Source organism: Lonchura striata, chromosome 9, assembly GCF_046129695.1.
Source record: "Lonchura striata isolate bLonStr1 chromosome 9, bLonStr1.mat, whole genome shotgun sequence".
NCBI classification, from domain to species: domain Eukaryota; kingdom Metazoa; phylum Chordata; class Aves; order Passeriformes; family Estrildidae; genus Lonchura; species Lonchura striata.
In genome coordinates this window covers 14,454,916-14,473,254 of record NC_134611.1, presented here as the reverse complement: position 1 = coordinate 14,473,254, position 18,339 = coordinate 14,454,916, and the positions used below count along the sequence as shown (strand labels likewise).

Sequence of the window (18,339 nt, the reverse complement as noted above, 5' to 3'; positions counted from 1 at the left end):
TAAGTTATCTTACTTGTGACCTTTGCTGCAGATGTAGAACTTGCATGTGAATAGTGACCAGGGCTTGGCTCAATTGGATCCTCAATTCTGCAGAGACCAAACTGCACTGGACAGGATGAAATGTATCAGGGTGGTCTGAGCATCCTCGATAGGACTTCTGTCTCTTGAGAATTATATGGATTTCTTTGACAAACACAAACATTTTGAATAAAATAGTGAAATTGAATCTTGTGCCTTCCCTCCTGTACTTGCAATTACCAGTTAAACATAGAGCTAGAACTGCATATTGCCCGTCTTTAAAAAAAAATGGTTAATTTTCTGTTTCTGTAGGCAATGTTCTTTGTACTGTGCATCTAAGTAGCTGGCTGCTAAAAGGGTTAGCACTCAAGGGTTAGTATCAGTGAAATTGGTTACAGGTAGTTTGAAAGGATAAAACCACTATGGCAAGTTAATTCCTGGACTGTTGATTTCAAATTAGTAGCATAAGGGGAAAATTTTGCCCATTTTACTTCTATATAGCAATATTGGCTGCAGATGCAAAAGGCAATTTGAATACTTGCTAGATACTGTACACTGGGCTTTATGGCTTCCTGGGTGGGCTGCATGGAGTTTTTCAGACATGATACAATGCATCTCTCACGTGTAGCCTGGTACCTGGATTTCTGTTGGATTCTTTGGAGGAATTTCCATGCTAATGCCAACATTGAATTTGGCATGGGATTTGCATAATTTATAGAAATTGCTATTCTTGGCTCTATTTCTTTTCATGTAATCCCAATTACATGCCTTATTATGAAATAGTTGTTAGTTCTTAGATTCTTATTCAGTTCTGATCTTCCTGGAAATGTAGAAATGCATTTTGGTTTTGACCTAAGATGACTTCTTGTTCTTATGGTGCACGATGAAACTTCATTTCCCATGTTTATTCACTTCTGTGCACTGCTGTGCTACATTGCCAGCTGAGATCTGTAGGTCCTTAGCATAGGTTATTGTGATCTTTAGAATGACTTGTGCTCTTCTAATAATGTTACTTTTATCTTTCATGGGCCTTTCAGTCTTCTGTGGGCTGAAATATTAAAGTCTTGTTCAGATTATGCCATGATGTTCTTCCAGGGGATGCAAACTAAGCTCTTTATTACCTTTATGCATTTTTTGCTTTAAAAGCAGATCCTGTGCCACAGAGCCATAGAGGTGGTCTGGAAGTTGGCGGGTCAGACATGGCCTGGGCTGGATCAGAACTACCAACATGCTTAAATGTGAAGGGAGTTCTCCAGACTGTACTTGTGAATGGCTCTGCATTGTCCTTCAGTGCAGAGACCCCCTAATGATTGGGGTGCTGGGGGAGGGTCATCATGATGATGTTGGTGGAGGCCAACATCAAACCACACTTAACATGGCCAGCTGGTTCAAGCTGATTTTTGGTGGAGAAGCTGGAGTCTTTTTATCTTGTTCTCTCTGTTTTATGCTATTTTCTCTAATATTCCAGCACTTCTTTATCTCACTACATGAAAATAAGGAGAAATATTTCTGTATATCAAGTGGTTAACTCAGTGAGCAGGGCTTTTAACTAAGGTTATGAGAGGAGGAAGCAATGTGTAAGGGCACAGAGAGGTGGCATGAGTGCCAAGACAGGCTATTGCCACCTCTATTTTCAATGGAGAAAAATGTAGGAATGGGACTGCCCCTTTCTTGAGCTATGAGCTGTGTGATCAGTTCAGTTCCTCTCCTGGAATTATCATACCCTGACCAAACTGTGTTTTAGATTCAGTTGTACTTTGATTTAGTGGATCTGTGTTTCATCTTGTTTTAATTTAGATACATAACTCCAGACAAGGATTGGCTTTTCCTAGCCTCTGTGTGTTTGGCTTTCTTCCAATATTTGGACTTTATCTGTCTTTTGTGAGTCCAGGGCGCTTCCAGCCAGCATGTGGGCTGACTTTTGGCCCCTGTATTTGCAATGATACAGCTAAATGACACTGTAAGTCTGTAGCCAGACTGCAATTTTTGCTAAAAAGGAGGATAACTTTGAATCTGTAATTTTGGAGAGTCCTAGTGTCTTTCCTGGGGGAGCAGCATGTGATAGAGATTCATTTCCAAGCTAATAGTAATGCTGACTTCCAAAAGTGCCCATGAGTGTGAGATGGTCCATGGTGAGAGCAGCATTTCTCTGCCTGCAGTAGCTTGTACATCTCACCTACCAACAAGAGGAAGGGGCGTGGATGCTTCTGGTTTGATGTTACAGCCTGAAACTGTACTTACACCCTACTGAAAATCAGGAACATACCCTGCATCTGGCTTGAAACCAGAAAGGTTTTTTTGTTTTCTAATAGTTTTTTTTTTTGGAAAATGCCTGTTGCAAGGTAGTTGACATGTAGTTTTAAGAAATTACTTTGTATCTCTGTCAGTAATAATCAGTGAACTTCAAAACTTAAAGCCTGGGGAAGGTGAAACAGTTGTGACAAACAAATGAGAAATCTTGTGAAACATTGCAGTGGAAGTCTGTCCTTAGTGTTTAGCTCATGTCTGTGTTCTGGTGCTTTAGTTGCAAAGCTGATGAAGTGCTGATTTAATATAAAGTCCAGGATGCTGTTGTATTTATGAGGTGATATATCTCTTATTGCATTTCCTCTTATTGTATTTCCTGTTGGGAAGAAGGGAATGTTGGTTTGAATGAGATAAGACTAAAGACAAATGGGTCAGTGGCTATGGGTGGTTTTGAAAAAAGAGTTATTAAAAAAAAAAAATCTTTCTGGCTGTTTGCTTAGTACAGATTTTTTTTTTTAGGAGTCAGAAGGGTTAATAAAAATTGAAGGCATATTTCTTCTTATGGAATGGATACCTTCCTATGCACAATTCTACTGGCGGTGGAGGTGAGGTTGTACAGGACGTAATTTCTTGTGGGAAGAAATTACGAGGAAAGCAGCACATAGGGTAACAGCTGTCAGTGTGTGGAGAGTGGAGGAGAGATGCACAGGTGGAGTGAGGATGGTGGGTGGCACTCGAGTGCTGGCAGGGAACAGACAGGATGTGCCAGTATCAAGCATGCACGTGTTCTGCAGCTTCTGTTACCTAAGTGATGTCAAATAGAATACTTCCCTTGGCTCAGGAACTAAGTCTTAATAGGATTGAAACCAATGGCACAGTTTACATTGACCTATCTGGTGCAGTCATTGTGTCTGAGGTACATGTTTAGGCTTGGCTGTTCTGCCAGTAAAAGAGAATGAAAAGCTTGTGATCTTCAGAGGTGAACTACTGCACCAGAAATTCTACAGGTGTCTCGTGAGAAAAGTAATCTTATATTTCTAATGAGGTCTTTCTAAAAGCTAATAAGAATTTTTTTTCTTGTTGTTGTTTCTTTTAATCTCTGTTTGGGTTATCTTTTACTTCTCTGTTTGTATTTTTTTTTTATTGTATAGCTGTGAGACCCAGGGGTCCTCAGTGTGAGGAGGCCCCTGAGCTTAACCCAGCTCAAGAACACTGCACCTTTTCCATGTGTATCTCATGTGAATTCTAATAGGATTTTTTTTGTATCCAGTTTTACAAGATCACAATATATTCAGAGATGCTGAATAAAAAGCTTGTTTTGTACATGAGATAGATGTTCTGAATGATAGTTTTGTTTCTGTACCTATCCCCTGTTCATGACATAAACTGACTTTGCAGTTTCTTACTGAATAACACCTGAATTTGAAGCATTTTGGGTTGGAATAGACAAGGAATGAAGAAAAATTTCAAAGCTCTGCACATCAGAACTTAGGAGGAATGTTTTTCATACAGTTTAGTGTCAAAATTATTTGTACAGCAAGCAGGAAGGCTTTGTTTATCACTGCATAAGTGGTTTCAGTAATACTTTTTATCGCTCTGGATAGTTTGCTTAATTTTAGTGGTTTCTAAATTAATGGTTACCCATGTGTTCTCTTGCTGTGGTATTTCCTGGGGATTGAGAAATGATAATTTAGGAATATCTTGGAGTAACAATAATCTGTATTAACAGCTGCTATAAGGACTTACTGCTGTTTGGTTTTGCTGCCTTTTGCAGAGGAGACTCTTGCAGCTTTTATGATATTGTGTCCTTTTCTTTTCCAGAATATGACAAACTGGGCTTTCTCCTGAACCTGGACTCAAAATTGTAAGTAGAACAGTAGGATTCTTCTTCACTTCTGTAGTTACAGCTTTCTGTTGTAAGCAACTTTTATATCACCTGGGCAGCTGGCTCACTAGACTCCACACTTCTTCCTGGGACTGCCAAGTCCTGCAGCAACCTGGCAATTGCAACTCCTTTCCTTGCACTAGGTTTCGCAGACCAGCTTGGATTGTGGTTCACTGTCATTAATTCCTTAATAACTGATCAAGAGTCTATAAATAACCATTTGAAGCCATGAATGTCAGTCTGTTCTTGATATCCTCTTAATCTTCCAAATGAAAAATTAATTACAGATGTGAAAGTAGTAGAAATGTGAATCTACAATTTGCTGGGATGCTTAGGAGTTTATATTTCCTTTCTCCTTGTTCCTTTAAAAATGGATACTTCTATTTTTGTTGATAAAATAGAGCAGAAAGAACCTCAGCACAAGGCAGGGACCTCTTGCTATGTCAGAAGGATGCTGCAGGGCTGAAGGATGAAGATGCTTCTCGTGCTTTTTGCCTTAAATCAGTCGAATTGAGCCTGGGTTGCCGAACACTAGGGGTCAGTAGCGACCCTGTTTCTGGGGTCAGCAACCTGATGGAATTTTTTGGTGTTGGGAGAAAAACACTACTAAAAGTAGAAAAACCTTCTACTTAAAAGGTCCCAGTCTCGTGGCTTTGAATGACTTGAGAATTCCTTCCCTTGCACAACATGTCATATCAATATAAACCCCGTTCTTAATGTTTTGAAAATATCATGGTACCTATAGGGTGAAAAAATTCACTTTAATGATGATGAGCAGCCTGTGAGCTTCCATAATGGAATAAAAGCTCCTAATTGTGTTCTCTTGCAGGAGATGAGAGAGTCTCTATGTAGGAGCTTCTTTTGCAGAAGCAGCTGGGTACATAAACTCACTTATAGTAACATATGGCAAAAAGATTGCAGAATGCATATGAGAAAGAAAGAATTTTGATTATTTGTTTATTTATTTTCCTTCAAAGGCTCTGTGTCTTGCTCAGTGGTCAGGAAGGATAGCGATGACGGCGTGAATAGCTCAAGGTTTCTTTCTGGTCTCATTCAGTGTAGTGTTCCACGCAGTTTTTGTTGCATGCTGTCTGGAACCCATGCTGGTGGCACAGCTACCCATTTTCTTTGTTAAATTTTCTGTGTTGGGACATCCCAGTGATTTAGAGACAATAGTATGTGTATCCATACGACAGTGTGGGATGAGATTCACATGCTACATTACCTTCAATTTATACATGTAGAAGTCAAAGCGAAGAGATTAATCCAAAATTGTGAAGTTGGTAAAGTAACCTTTGAGTGAATGTCTGGATGTTGGAGAGTGAAAATGTTTTTTAAGTTTTTAACTAGACTGTTTTTTCCCAGGCTCTGTGTATTTTGTAATGTCCAGTTTATTGAACATGCCCGCTGACTGTCCACACACAGCTGTCATCCCAGTCTGTGCTGCATCCAAACCACTACTTCAGTCGACCTCTTTCTCCTCCTTCTGATTGCTCTGTTCTTTTCATTTTGCTTTTAGCAAATCCCCTTGAGTCTTTCTTCCCCTCAGGCCTCTGTTCCATTCTTTTCCCCCTTCTTTGCTGACTTACCTGTTTGATTACAGCTCTCCGAGGCACAGTCTGCTTTTTCGTATTCTTCAGCATGAGGCCAAGTGAAGCTTTTACCTGCTAGAAGGCTTCCAGAACACTGATCTATTTTCTTAAAACCTACCCATTATAAAAACCTCTCCATTAGTTTGATTAAAAAAGGATTTTGTTGACTACTTAAAAATATATGTTTATATAGTACTCTAAATATGCATGTTTATTTTTCAAAGTCCTAAATTTAGCTTCTAGAAAACACTTGTAACAGAATCAGCATGATTAGATAAATACTACAAGTTAACTTAAGAAAAAAGAAAGCAAGTACTATATGTAGGTGAAATAACTTTTATTTTTTAACTGCAGGTTTGTTAGGTGTTTTGGTTTTTTTTTTTTTTTTTCTTTTTGTTGTGGTTTATTTGTTTCTTCTGTGGAATTAAAGCTGATTCTGCTTTGAGATTAGAGCTGAGGACCTGCAGACATCACTTTGGGCCTGAAGTATTCTGGGTTTTTTGTTTTTTCTTTTTAATAGCATGGAAGACAGAAAATGGCTGAAAATATAATAAAACATAGGAAATAAATTTTGGAAGAAAAATGGCTGATAGTCTAGAGGACTTTGCTACCATTCTACAAATTCGCCTTTTGTAGTCAGAAATTTTGTGATACCAAATTTCTAAGTACAGACTAAATTCAGTGGGATTTAATGATTTAAAATACTTGCTGTGACTGAGTCAAGATGGTACCATCATAGAAGCACTTTCTGGTTAAAAAAAATATTTAGAGTTGAAAGGGCTAATATGTTCTGCACTGATGACTTTATTGGCAGAAATAATTGAATTGTGTCTGTTGTGATATAATCGTTCTGGTGGAATCTTGCCATAAATCATAACTTTATAGGGTTCACTTAATTGACAGCATGTGAGAATCTTGTGTGACTTGAAGCACTTAGGGCAACAATTAGTTTTCTTTGGATTTTTTTTCTTAATCTTTCGTTTGCTCAAAACCTGTAGCTGGCTGTGCCAGTTGATGTCATTGAAATTAATGGCCCATAAGATGAACATTTTCTATAAAGGTAGAGCTGCATTACACCTTAAGTACTCTGACTTGCATTTGGAATGTCATATAAAGGAAAACATTTGTCATTAGTAAGTAGTAATGTGTCCATTTGCCTTTGCATTTTTAGCTTTTTCGTGCATTGCTACTTTAATGTCCTCTGCCCTGCAGACATCCTGAGTCTGTTATTCAGTTATAGTACAGTCTGCTGTGGTTACAGGAATGTAATGGTTTTGTTCTCTCTGAATTCATGGAAATGCTAATGAAACCAGATTTTTTCACTTTGGAAGGAATTCTGTCAGAAGCACTAGAGTAGTGTTTTCAGTGGGAGCTGATAAATGCCTTGCTGTAATTAGGGAGGCTGGCATGGACAGGGATCTCACCTGTAAGGGGATGGCCACTTTTAAAGATACTGTATGGAGGCTTCATGGAAATGACAGGCTCTGGTCAGTCTTGTTGGAAAGAAGAATCTTAAGATGGAAGATGCTTACCTTCTGGTGCATGTGCCTAGGAAAGATCTTCTTTAGAAAGTCTAACAGTTTTTAAAGGGCAGGATGGTATCCAGGTGGAGATGGTTAATGACACACAGGGTGAATAGAAAGCTGAGGACTTCCATAGGCAATGCAGTTTATGAATGAATTGTTCCCTTAGTCAAAACAAGACATAAGTCTCCTTAGGACCAGTTTAGTGAAAAAGATCTGTTGCAAGAGGAGTTTATGTTTTAGTTGTGTTTATAATGACCATAGCATCATTACCAGAATTAGAATATCAAAGCAAAATATGCACTAAGTATAGAAACAGGCCACTTGCATTTGTTTCTCTCTGCTAAAGAGTTTTCCCAAGCAGCAGAAACCTTTTCAAAACCTGTAAGGATAACATCTGACATTTGCTGGTTGTGTAGAGAAAAACACACAAAAACTATGCTACAACTCGCAGATTTTCATTCTCAGAGGGTCAGTAGTTCCCGAACAACTTAAGGCTATCAATCACTTTAGTGACTCAGCCAGTGGATTACTGGATGCCACCAAATGCCAAGATTTGCAGTTACTTCTAACATCTGTGCTTGGCAAGGAGTTGCATGCTTTTGTTATTATTAAATATTTATATTGTAGTAGTTCTTTGACACTGGCCAGGTCTTAGAAACAAGAGTCTCATTCACTACAAATTCTGAATCATTCCCCAAGCAGAATCTATGTTTGCATTGAATTAAATGAGATTTCCAAAGGAGGATCATGAACGTGGAGTTAATTATAGACTGTATTTAATGCTTATTAAGTGGGCCAAACTAGAGGTTGTATTGTCATTCTTGTTACTTAGTACTCTCTGAATGCTTGGTTTAGTCACCTTAATGACTGCTTTGTGTCTGCCTTGGCAGATTGCAAGTGTAGATTCACTTGTGTTGAGCATATGAAAAGTTCCTTTTTGTGACCAGTGATTTGGGGGCTTCTCCCTCGTGTTGTGCCTCTGTGCCACCTTTCCTTCCTGCTCTGCTGGTGTGTCATTTCCTCAGTGGGATGGAAGCTTGGTGACTGCTTCTGCCCCTCTTTCAAACTCATCCTTAAGAAACTACTTTCAAAGAGACTTCAGCAGGTACACTGGGGGTTTGATGCTTCTGAACAGAGAAATGTCCCCCTTAGGAACTTGGTAGATATTTTCACCTTCTGCCTTGTCAAAACCTTGGATGTCAAAATCTCAGATGGTGACCTGGGAAAAATCTTCCCAGGTTTACCTTTGACTGGGGTAGAACCAGTCCCTCATAAATTTTAACAAATGTTAGGAGATACATATGAGTTTCATGGAAACATTTTGCACTTAAAACAGGGGGTCTTGTAATTTTCTTTCAAGATAGGAATAGGAAAAAAAAGGTTGCTGCCCCTCTCAATTGGAAAACTGGCAATAAGATCACTATGGTTAATCACAATAACATAATCTTAACATATGAGTACACTCAATTAGCAATATGATATATATTTTATATTGGTATATATTTTATATTGTGTACTTTGGAACTCTTTAGGCAGAACTTAACTAAAAGAAAGAATATTTTTTCCAATAGGCTTTGTGTTTTGCAAGACATTTTGTGGTGTTATGTATTTACATACTTTTTCATTATTATAGAATAGATTGGGAAGGTGCAGCAAAGATTTTTTGAATATTCATGATGATTTCAACTTTGTGTTAAAAAGACAAAAAAAATGTGTCATTGCTGGGGGGGGAAGCCAGAAATAACAACCTTCACCCTGCAAACTCAGATGAAACTTGATCTAGACTTTGAAAAGACCATAAAAATGGAGAGAGTTTAGGCTAGGGAAACACACAGATTGGGTTACTTATGTTTGTTGAAATTTCTTTACTTCAGAGCTTTAATAATGAAGAACTGAAACAGAGCCCCTTTCCCTCATTTTTTTTTCTAGGCTGGGAGGCTGCTTTGAAACTGTTTGTGTCTTTGTGTGGTACTTTGCCATTAAACACTGTAAAAATAAGCAGTAAACGTGTTGGAATGCTGGACTTTCCCCATGCCTGGTGCTGTGGGATTTCTTTCTGCCCTGTTTTTTCTTTCAGTTTGTCTTTTTGTATTCCTGCAATCCTGAATGAGGCACAAAAGAAAAGAAGTGAGTAGTCCCAATGATATCCTGTCCTGCCTAAGACTGAGAGTGTCTCTCAGAGGCTAAATGAAGGGATTCTGACCATCACATGAAGAGTCTCCTGATGCTTTTTCTGAAAGATTATTTAAAGGCTTAGCATGCTTTATGGCACTGGTATTTTTCTGGCAGTTAGTTATTTATTTCTCTGTCATTTCAGATTTTTATTTTATCTCCTCCTTCCTAATCTCTTCCACTCTGTACTAATTGTTTGAGCATTTGAAATAGTTAAGAAAATTAACCTGAGCTATTTATAGCAATTCAGTTACCTGGCTGTTTGTTGTTCATCCATTGAACCTCTCCCACATTTGAGTGGGATGCAACTGCCATCCCTGTTTTTGTTTTGCTCTTCCTCATTCATTTCAGTTTATTTCAGTTTTGATCCTTTGGCATTCTGATAAGGATTTCTTACATGAGTCTTTATTATGTAACTTTGGGACTCTTGTGTTAGTCACAGTCTCAGTTGATGAAGAAGATAAAAATGGTAGAATTCAGAATTGCTGGCAGCTTAGATAGAATTGATTAATTGCTTGATTTGTTAAGTGCAAACAAAGTCAAGAACTTATGTTTGGTGCCTTTAAAAGGGCCAGTTTCCTGAAGCTGGAAGTAATTATGAATCAAACCATAAGGGAAAAGCATGTAAAGCAAGAAATATGAATGACTGGGCATTGTTTAGAGCAGTTTTATACAGCTTGCCCCAAAAATTCAGTTTCATAAGAAAGAAATGCTCATGGAAAAATAGTTTTATTAAGAGTATAAGGGGAGACAGTGATAATGTATTTATAGAAAAGGTATAAGTGTGCAATAAAAGCACAGTTTTGTTCTGCTTGGATGGGGGAAAAATACTCTCCTTAATATCAACAATAAAATTTCAAGCAGTAGATACCTAAGTTTATGTGCTTTAGAATTGGTATGGCTGCATAAGATTCTTGAAAGAATTTCTGAAGTAGCAGAGGACTTTTTGGACCACTAGAGATTATTAATAAATCTTCAAACACTAGGGGTTCTCCATATCCTTGGCAGAAAATTGAAGTACAAATATTTTAAAAGCAAAAGGGAATAACTCATAAGCTTTTCAATCCATTTTTGATTTTGAGAACAATAGCATATTTGCCAATATGAGTTTCCACAGAGAAAAAAGAAGTAATACCTATAGTTCCAGTCATTGTGCTTACTAAAATATGAACACTTTTTTAAGATGGGCTTGTTCTTCATGTGAGTATCCATGAAGGTGCCTGCTATGTGTAAGATTGATTTCTTCCTTGATATGTTCATCTTAAAACTAAGTTTGTATATTTTGTGTTCTTCTAACCAGCCAGATGAGTTGCATAAAATTAGGAAATCTCAGTTCTTTTTTCCCCACTTTGTATGTGTAAGGTGGAATGCGTACTCTGCTTGTAGCTCTTCACCACAAGTAGCATTAACCTAATTCAATCTTTGTGTTCCTGGAGTGAATATGGTTACAACTCGTTACAATTGTCTACTATTGTTGTTCTACTGATGTTACTTGTGCAAAAAGTTTTGCAGTTTTTTGCATTCACAGAAGGCTAAATTTACTTTAGTAGCAAAACTCTGTTCAGGGAATATCTAATAGCTCATAAATGGCATGGGGGTTGTCATGTTCCTTTGTTTTCTTGAGAGAAGAGCGCATTAAAAGCTACACTTCATATGCTTCCTTCAGAAATCTGTTCTAAAGCTGAGAGACAAAATATCTTCCTAGAAAGACCTTCTTGTTCCCTGAATAACTTGAAAAAAATTGAATGAATCAGGCTATCTAAGCGTTGCTTATTCCTAAAACTTCAGTTAAAGAGATTTTGGTTTTGATAGGAATTTATGTTAAAACACTAGCATTCATCATTTTATTCTTAATCTGGGTCATAAAGAGCAAAGCACCAGCACACATTGTGCAAGCAGATGATTTGTTGCTGCCTGTATTGAATCAAAGCAGTTGTAAGCTTATCCTTAAACTCATGCAAGAGCTTCCTCTCTTCAAAATCCTGAAGGTGTGTGTGTGATCACCAAGCATCAACCCTTCTGTGCCTGCCTGCAAGGCAGCAGTGTTCCACCTCCAGAGGGAAACCTACTTCCCTTTTGTGTTCTCTTGGAAATGTTGTAGGGAACCCTCATCAAATGATTGAGTGAGAATCAAGTGTATTCCAGCAGGTGAACATTATCTGTTTTACCAAGCCTTCCTCTGAGCCTTGTCACTAACTCTGAAGAGCACACTTGCTATGGTATCCAGACACAGCTCTTTGTCAGCCCTTAATTTATAAGCTGGTTCTGAGGAGGTTTTGTAAATGGAGTGTATGGAAAGAGACAACTTAGTGTACTCAGTCTGCCTCTCATTTTGTCTCCTGCATTGCTATCATGTGTGCAGAGACATCAAAGCATTGCTGTCTCATTCTGCTAAGATTGCCATACATAAATTTTAGAGTATGTAGTCGGTCATCAAGGCAGGAAAGAGTTTACTGGAACAAACACATACAGACTTCTTGTATGCTGAGGAAGGACAGTAAAACCAAGACCTACTTTTAACAGCTGTGATTAGCATCTGTTAGGTAAGAAAACAATATCTTATTATGCTGCAAGAAGGGAAGAAGCCTTACTGTTGTGTTTGAGAACTGTCTAGCAGAAGAGAGGAATGAAGGAAACTGAAGGAACTCTCTTCCTTCAGGGATATTTTATTTAACTTGTTCTGTTCCCAATCTTAAGGCTGGAAACCTGATAGTAAATTGTGATGACTAAACACCTCTTTATTTTAGTTGTTCTAGGACTGAAGGACAAGGTAAGTTTTGATTAGGTTGATACATATAGGATATGCTTTTTCCTTCAGGAAGCATGATGTTGCTGCTAGCATCCTTGAACCATCTGCACTGGAGAAGTGCTCCAAAGGACTGCACTTGGACTAGGACTGGTGGAAGAGGTGATGGTGTGTGCAATAAACAAAACATGATGAAGGCTACTTTGCAGCAGGAAGGTTAATGGCAGCTGTGTCTGAGGTGATGTGTCGGGGAAGGAGTCATAGAACAGTTGTTGCTGTAAGATGTTTTTGAGGTTATGGGAGTTTGAATTAAATTATGAGGCTGAGATGAGCTTTTCTCTATTTGCTTTGGGAAAACCAGGCAATTAAATTAATTTTAATGAAATACTTTTTATTCCAGCATTACAGAGAAGCTTATGTGATTCTTTGTCAGTTCACAGCAGAAATTAAAATAGGCAGAAATGCTAGTTCTAACACTAGCTTGCAGCCCCATTCCTGCTCTAAGAAATGAGAATCAGGACCACAAAGGGAGGGACAGAAAACTGAGAACATGTATGTGCTGTTCCTGCCTTGTCTGCTGTGCAATCTGTTCTAACTCATCAAAGAATAAACTGAAAAGCCAACAGTGTTTTAAATTTCCATACTGAATGTGTTTGGGTAATTCTGGTTGATTTTAGACTTCTAAATTCTTACTTAGAAATATCTTCCCCCTGGCTCCTTAAAAGAATTAATCTTGAAGACCTCAAAACTGTGAGCGGTGTCCTGTACAGTTGTGAAATGTCAGGTGCCTTCCTCCTGTCCCCTTTCATCCTCTTTTAGTGACCCTTTTTTATATCATTGAAGGCAGAAATTTCCAAAGGTGGTTGTATCACTGGACTGTTTGAGTCAGGACTCTAGATCTGTATAGGATTCAAAGCTGTATTTTAACATCATGGAACTTGGCTCAGTTGATTTTGTCAAGTGTTGCTATTTTGGTGAATTAACAAGGAGAGGATAGAATTTGTCCTGTTAAAAAGGGAAGCTCAGCCTTGGAGCTCTCCTTTATCCTGTTCACCAAACAATTTGGAAAAAACATTTCTCTCTGTCTCAGAGCCATGAATAACCACCTGATGTAGGGCCGGTGTTCAGTGAAGTTATGATGATACAAGATGAAGGACAGCCTGATTAATTGGACTATTCACAGTTCTTTGAGACAAACTTCATTGAGTTCTCTGACTCATGGTTCTTACCTATGGCAGTTTGGGCAGTTGGTTGGGCAGCCTTTTCAGACAAACAGCTGCTCTTTGAAGCCAAGGAAGAAAAATAAAGGTATTTATCTTAGCAGAGGAACATTCACTAGAAAAATGTATGGAGTAAACAGCAGGACTTTTTTGATCTTAGTGATTCTGCAGCTGTTCTTACTGTTAAAGGTTGCAGCTATTCTCTATTTTCCCTACAGCAGTTTGGATTTTGTTTAGTTTTGTGAGGGCACTTTTAGCCACAGTAACTGCAAGGGTTCTTCCAGGACACGGTTGTGCTCTGTATTTACAGCAAAGTTTCTGAAGGAAATATTTTTCCTCCCGTAGCATTCTTCTTCTTAAGGTTTCAGTGTGGTACGTACTAGATTAATTGATGTCTGCTTGAATTTATGACATCTGTCTCTAATAGAGGTCAGTGGAGACAGCCTTTTTTGGACTACTGCTTCAGAAAGAGGAGTGAGGAATATTCAAAACCTCATGACTATATACAGCATTTTGTAAAACTACTGTTAAACCACATTCCCCAATTGTGAGGTCACCTCTGCATACCATCTAGAGCACTTCATTCACTGACCAGTCTTTTTTTCCTCTGAATTTCAGTCCAGTCTGAAGATGGGGGAAGCACCCTTGCCATATCAAGTTGGCTTTTCTTTTGTTCAGAAGAGTTAATTTTAATGTTATTTTTTCCCAGGCTGTCCAGACCTTCTAAAGAAGAGTTTAAAGGGCAGCTTTTATCCTCCTTAGCCCTGGAAAGTTACTGAAGAAACTAAAAAGGGAGGGTGTTGTCAAGTGTTCGTGTTAGATTTTCATCTCTTTCAGTTGCCGAGAGAGATCTTTCCAAGTGGAGTTTATTCCCCTAAGGTTTGGTGTCTTCCAGCTGTCTGTGCAATCAACAGAAAGGGCTGGATTTATTTTGTGGGAAAATAAAAATGGCTAGACCAAAGACTTACCTGCTCCAATATCTTGTCTCAAAATGCTCCCCTAGTTTAGGGAAGGAGAAAAATACACAACTGTGGCACTGTCCATGCTCCAGTGTCTGCTCTCCAGCTTCTGAGAGGAGGAAGCTTTAGGGTTCCCAAGTTTGGGATGCTGTTAAACCTCTTAGTAGCTTTTGATCCCATTTATATATCTGGTGTCTATAACATACTGATGTGAGGAAATCTGCTTATTAACTGCATGTTATGTAAGTGCTTCCTTCTGTCTTTTACTACCTTCAGGGTAATTTTGCTTGATGTTTCAATGGTATGGGAAATAGTGAATAATAAATCATAGCTGACATTTTCCCTATCATTCTACACCTAGCAAAATGCTGAGTCCATAGTCTGGTGCATTCTACAATGCAATTAACTAAATTTTTCTGAAGGAAGATTTGGTGATTAAAACCTTAGTGTGACTAATGTTCTCATCTGGCATTTAGAATTGTTAAGCACTGGATTTTGACACTCAAATCTGCTAAAGTATATTATCCACAGACATCCAACTGTAATTTTGGCTATGCTGCTCCAGGAATTCTTAGTTGAATTTTTTTTCCCCACAGCTATAGGCTTTGGGGAAGTATCTTTGTTTTCAAATGTACTGATTCCTGTTAGTTTGTGCAGAAGATTCCTGGATTCTAATTTGATTGAATTATTTATTCTCATCTCTTTAGCACTTGTTTGTCTCTCCTGGACCTACACTGCCGAGCTCATTATACTACAAGTAGAAAAACCCTGTTCCCTTTAGAAGAAAGCATGGCCTGTTTGGAGATATAACAGATGAGGGTTGGTGAGGAAGAATTATGGGTTACAGCAACAAAATTATGACACTGCAATTTATCTTCCTTTGTTCCTTTTCTTGACAAAAATTGATGTGATAAGTGACCATTTTATTTCCTATTGCGCTTGTAGTTGCTTTACTTTATGGCCATTGCACTATGAGTGGTTTTTGAGAGGCATTTAAAATAGCTAATCACAGCATTAAATTTCTGCAGATTTTGAGAATCACATAGCCTAATATCAGGGAGCAGTATAATTTCTGACTTTGTAGAAGCAAGAGTTCATTTTGACATTCTTTAGAAGGTTCTTGAAAAAGGAGCTCGGTCAGGAATCCCAACTGACTGCTGAGTTTTTATTGGCTACTGAGTCCTAACACATCCCATCTCCAGAGAGTGTGGTTATCCTCCATTAGGTTATCCTTGTCTCCTATCTGTAAAACCAGAATGCTGATACTTATCACTGAGGATGGAAACCCAGTAATTTTGGACTTAAGAAAACTAGAACAGATAAAAGTCCAGATAAAATATATGTTGAGGAATTGTGTTGATTGTCAGCAAGTTATTTCATCATTAAGTTATATGTTTTTTGTCCAAAGATTAGTAAATAGTCGAAAATTCAGGAAGCAATCAACTTCATTTTTTTTTCTTCCTTTGGTAAACAGCTGCCTTCTGTGAAAATAAAATTTCTGGATTTCATGCATTTTGTTTTGTCTAATATTTGGTATTCTAGCCATTTGTTTTTTCCTTTCCATGTTTCTTTAAAAACACGAGCAAACCTGAAATTGACTGTTTTCTTTGCTCCTCATCTGTGTCTATTTGAACACAATTCTGCTTTTTTTCTGGGTTACTAGTCTTGACGGTAAGATGTAACCAAAACAGATTTTTTTTTTTAAAGAGAAAGTTTACAGAAACCAAAGGAGACTGGAAGATCGGAGATATTACTCAATCTTGGAAGAGTATGCAGCATGAGGTCACATACAAAATGTGCCATGGACTTTGGATGGATTTTTTATCTTCATCCTTTAAATCTGTTTTTTGTTAAATTCAGGATTTGTTTCATTATTTACTTAAACAAATAAAAACTGTGTATCTTGAAATTTTTTATTCTTTTTTTCCACAAGAATACCAACACTTTTTTAGGTGTTGATAAAAGGTCATTAATTGAGAAGCTCCAGGCAGGGTCTTGGTCCTTGGAACTATAAGGGATGGTACAATGAGATATTCCTTTCTGATAGAGAAATCACTTACAGCTGTATTTCTTAAGATGTTTATGTATTTGGCATGGCTGAGACTAATCTGAGATGACTTCTTCTGCCTAGTGGTCTAATTTCTATTGCAAAGACTAGGAATGGAACTTAGCAAGGAAGTAGGTTCCTCATGACTTTTTTGCGTGTGGAAGCCCTTTCAGTGTGTTTGTGCAAAGATGGCATTTCAGAGGGTGAGTGGCATTGCAGTGTCACTGCTCTGAGCTGTCCTTGGCCCTCTGCCTGCCCTGCACTTCCCGAGGGTAGAACTGGCTCTGTGTCACCTCTTCCTTCAGGGCTGTGAAGGTAGGTCATGGGTTTTGGTGGAATGTCTTCAAAACTTTGTTTTCTGGGCCAATTTAATGTAACCTAATCTTCTTCAGCTGCTGTTCTTGAGTAGTCCAAATAAATAAATAGAACTATGTGTTGATTATCATTTCATGAGAAGCCACAGCTCTTGGTAGAGAAGCAGAATTAACCATTCATCATGTCATTTTAGAAACAAGGATTTGCATCATCTTTCCTTGTATTTGGCCATAGAACCTCCCTGGGGAATTTGCTTACATACTGGAGTAACATTTAAAAATATTTACATTTATTTTGCTGGCTATAGGGCAATAGATGCAGTTCCCATCTCTTTCCGTGTAAGCATTTTGCTTTTCCTCTTCTTTCTATCTATTCATTGCTTTCATTTGTTTACTTTTTCTTCAGCTGGAAAATAGCAAATATCAAATGATTAGGCTGCGTAATGCTTTGAACCCAAGTTTGCAAACGTGTAAGAACTGTAATTGGAGTTTCTTAAAATTCTGGTTCAGTGTTTCCCAACTCACACTGGTGAATGTGGATCTCCAGCCATGTACCCAGGGGAGGGTTTTGTGGAGGTGTGTTCCACTCAAGGAGATTCTACCAGAGTGACATGATGGTCACGACTCTACTTATGAAGGTGGAGAGGCGGAGATGCATTTTTCAGTGCCCTGGTGTACTGGATTGACAGCCCTGTAGGAGAATGTAAATGATTTCTCTTCCTCAGGCTGAGTAGCAGTAACTGAGGAGCTGCATCACCAAACCTGCTGAAGGTGTCCTCCCTTGCCTTTAAGTAAGCTGGTTGTATTTGCTCTGAGCCTGGTAGTCTGTAATGAAGGGAAGAGTTGACAGAGCACTTACTTTTTCACCTCTCTAATAGAATTCCTTGCCAGTTGGGCAGGAAGGGAGGGCTGGTTTATAGTTGTTTCTGGGGATTTCCCCATGAAATGGAATTTGTTGCTTTATAAGTATATATGATATTATGAAAAAGAATATGGAGGACTGGAAGCTGTTTATTTATTAGACTATAATGGCATAAAACAAATATCATTCAATTATTTGTGACCTTTTGATATTAAATGAAATACATACAAAGGCACATCCTAACCATTCTGCTTGTGTCTTTGGTAATGTACTTTTTTTAGGAGTCTTACAATTTTGAAGCAAATCTTGTAACTAGTTCTTACTGTATACTGATTGAAATGTAATCCTGAGCTTATTTGAGGAAAACTGAACTGAAAGTTTTATTCCAGGAGTCTACAGAATTGTCCTTTGGCCAACACTGAGCCATGACTGTATATGGTGGATATGTCTGATCCAGGGAGTCCTACCTAAATTAAAATGCTCTGAATCTTACAGGGTTATAGCTATGGGGTCTCAGCAGTAACTGCTTTGATTGTGATCTGCCAAATTATATGCTCGTATTTCATTGTTGTTCCATATTACCTCGCTATGTTTCATATGCCTTCATTTCATGTTCTCATTCCATCTCCTATTCATTCTACATGTATCATGACAAAAGCTTTGTAGAGCTGCTGTGTAGGCAGAAGACGCAGGTTATTGTGAACCGAAGAGAAAGAAACCCCAAGGAGAAGGATCAGCCTAGCAAGCACAT

The 18,339-nt window shown here is 38.2% G+C and overlaps 1 protein-coding gene across 5 annotated transcripts in view; it reads left to right on the top strand.

Annotated features, from left to right (window-relative positions):
* The window catches only part of ST3GAL3 (ST3 beta-galactoside alpha-2,3-sialyltransferase 3), a 174,231-nt gene that overhangs the window by 42,299 nt on the left and 113,593 nt on the right, over positions 1 to 18,339 (top strand). For 4 of the 5 annotated variants that reach the window (XM_021528189.2, XM_021528206.2, XM_021528198.2 and 1 more), the window contains one exon: positions 4,087 to 4,129. In XM_021528189.2, coding sequence (XP_021383864.1) covers positions 4,087 to 4,129 — 43 coding nt within the window. Of the gene's footprint in view, positions 1 to 4,086; positions 4,130 to 5,166; positions 5,186 to 18,339 lie in introns of those variants that run through there. The other variant, XM_077785376.1, reaches the window with a different exon arrangement.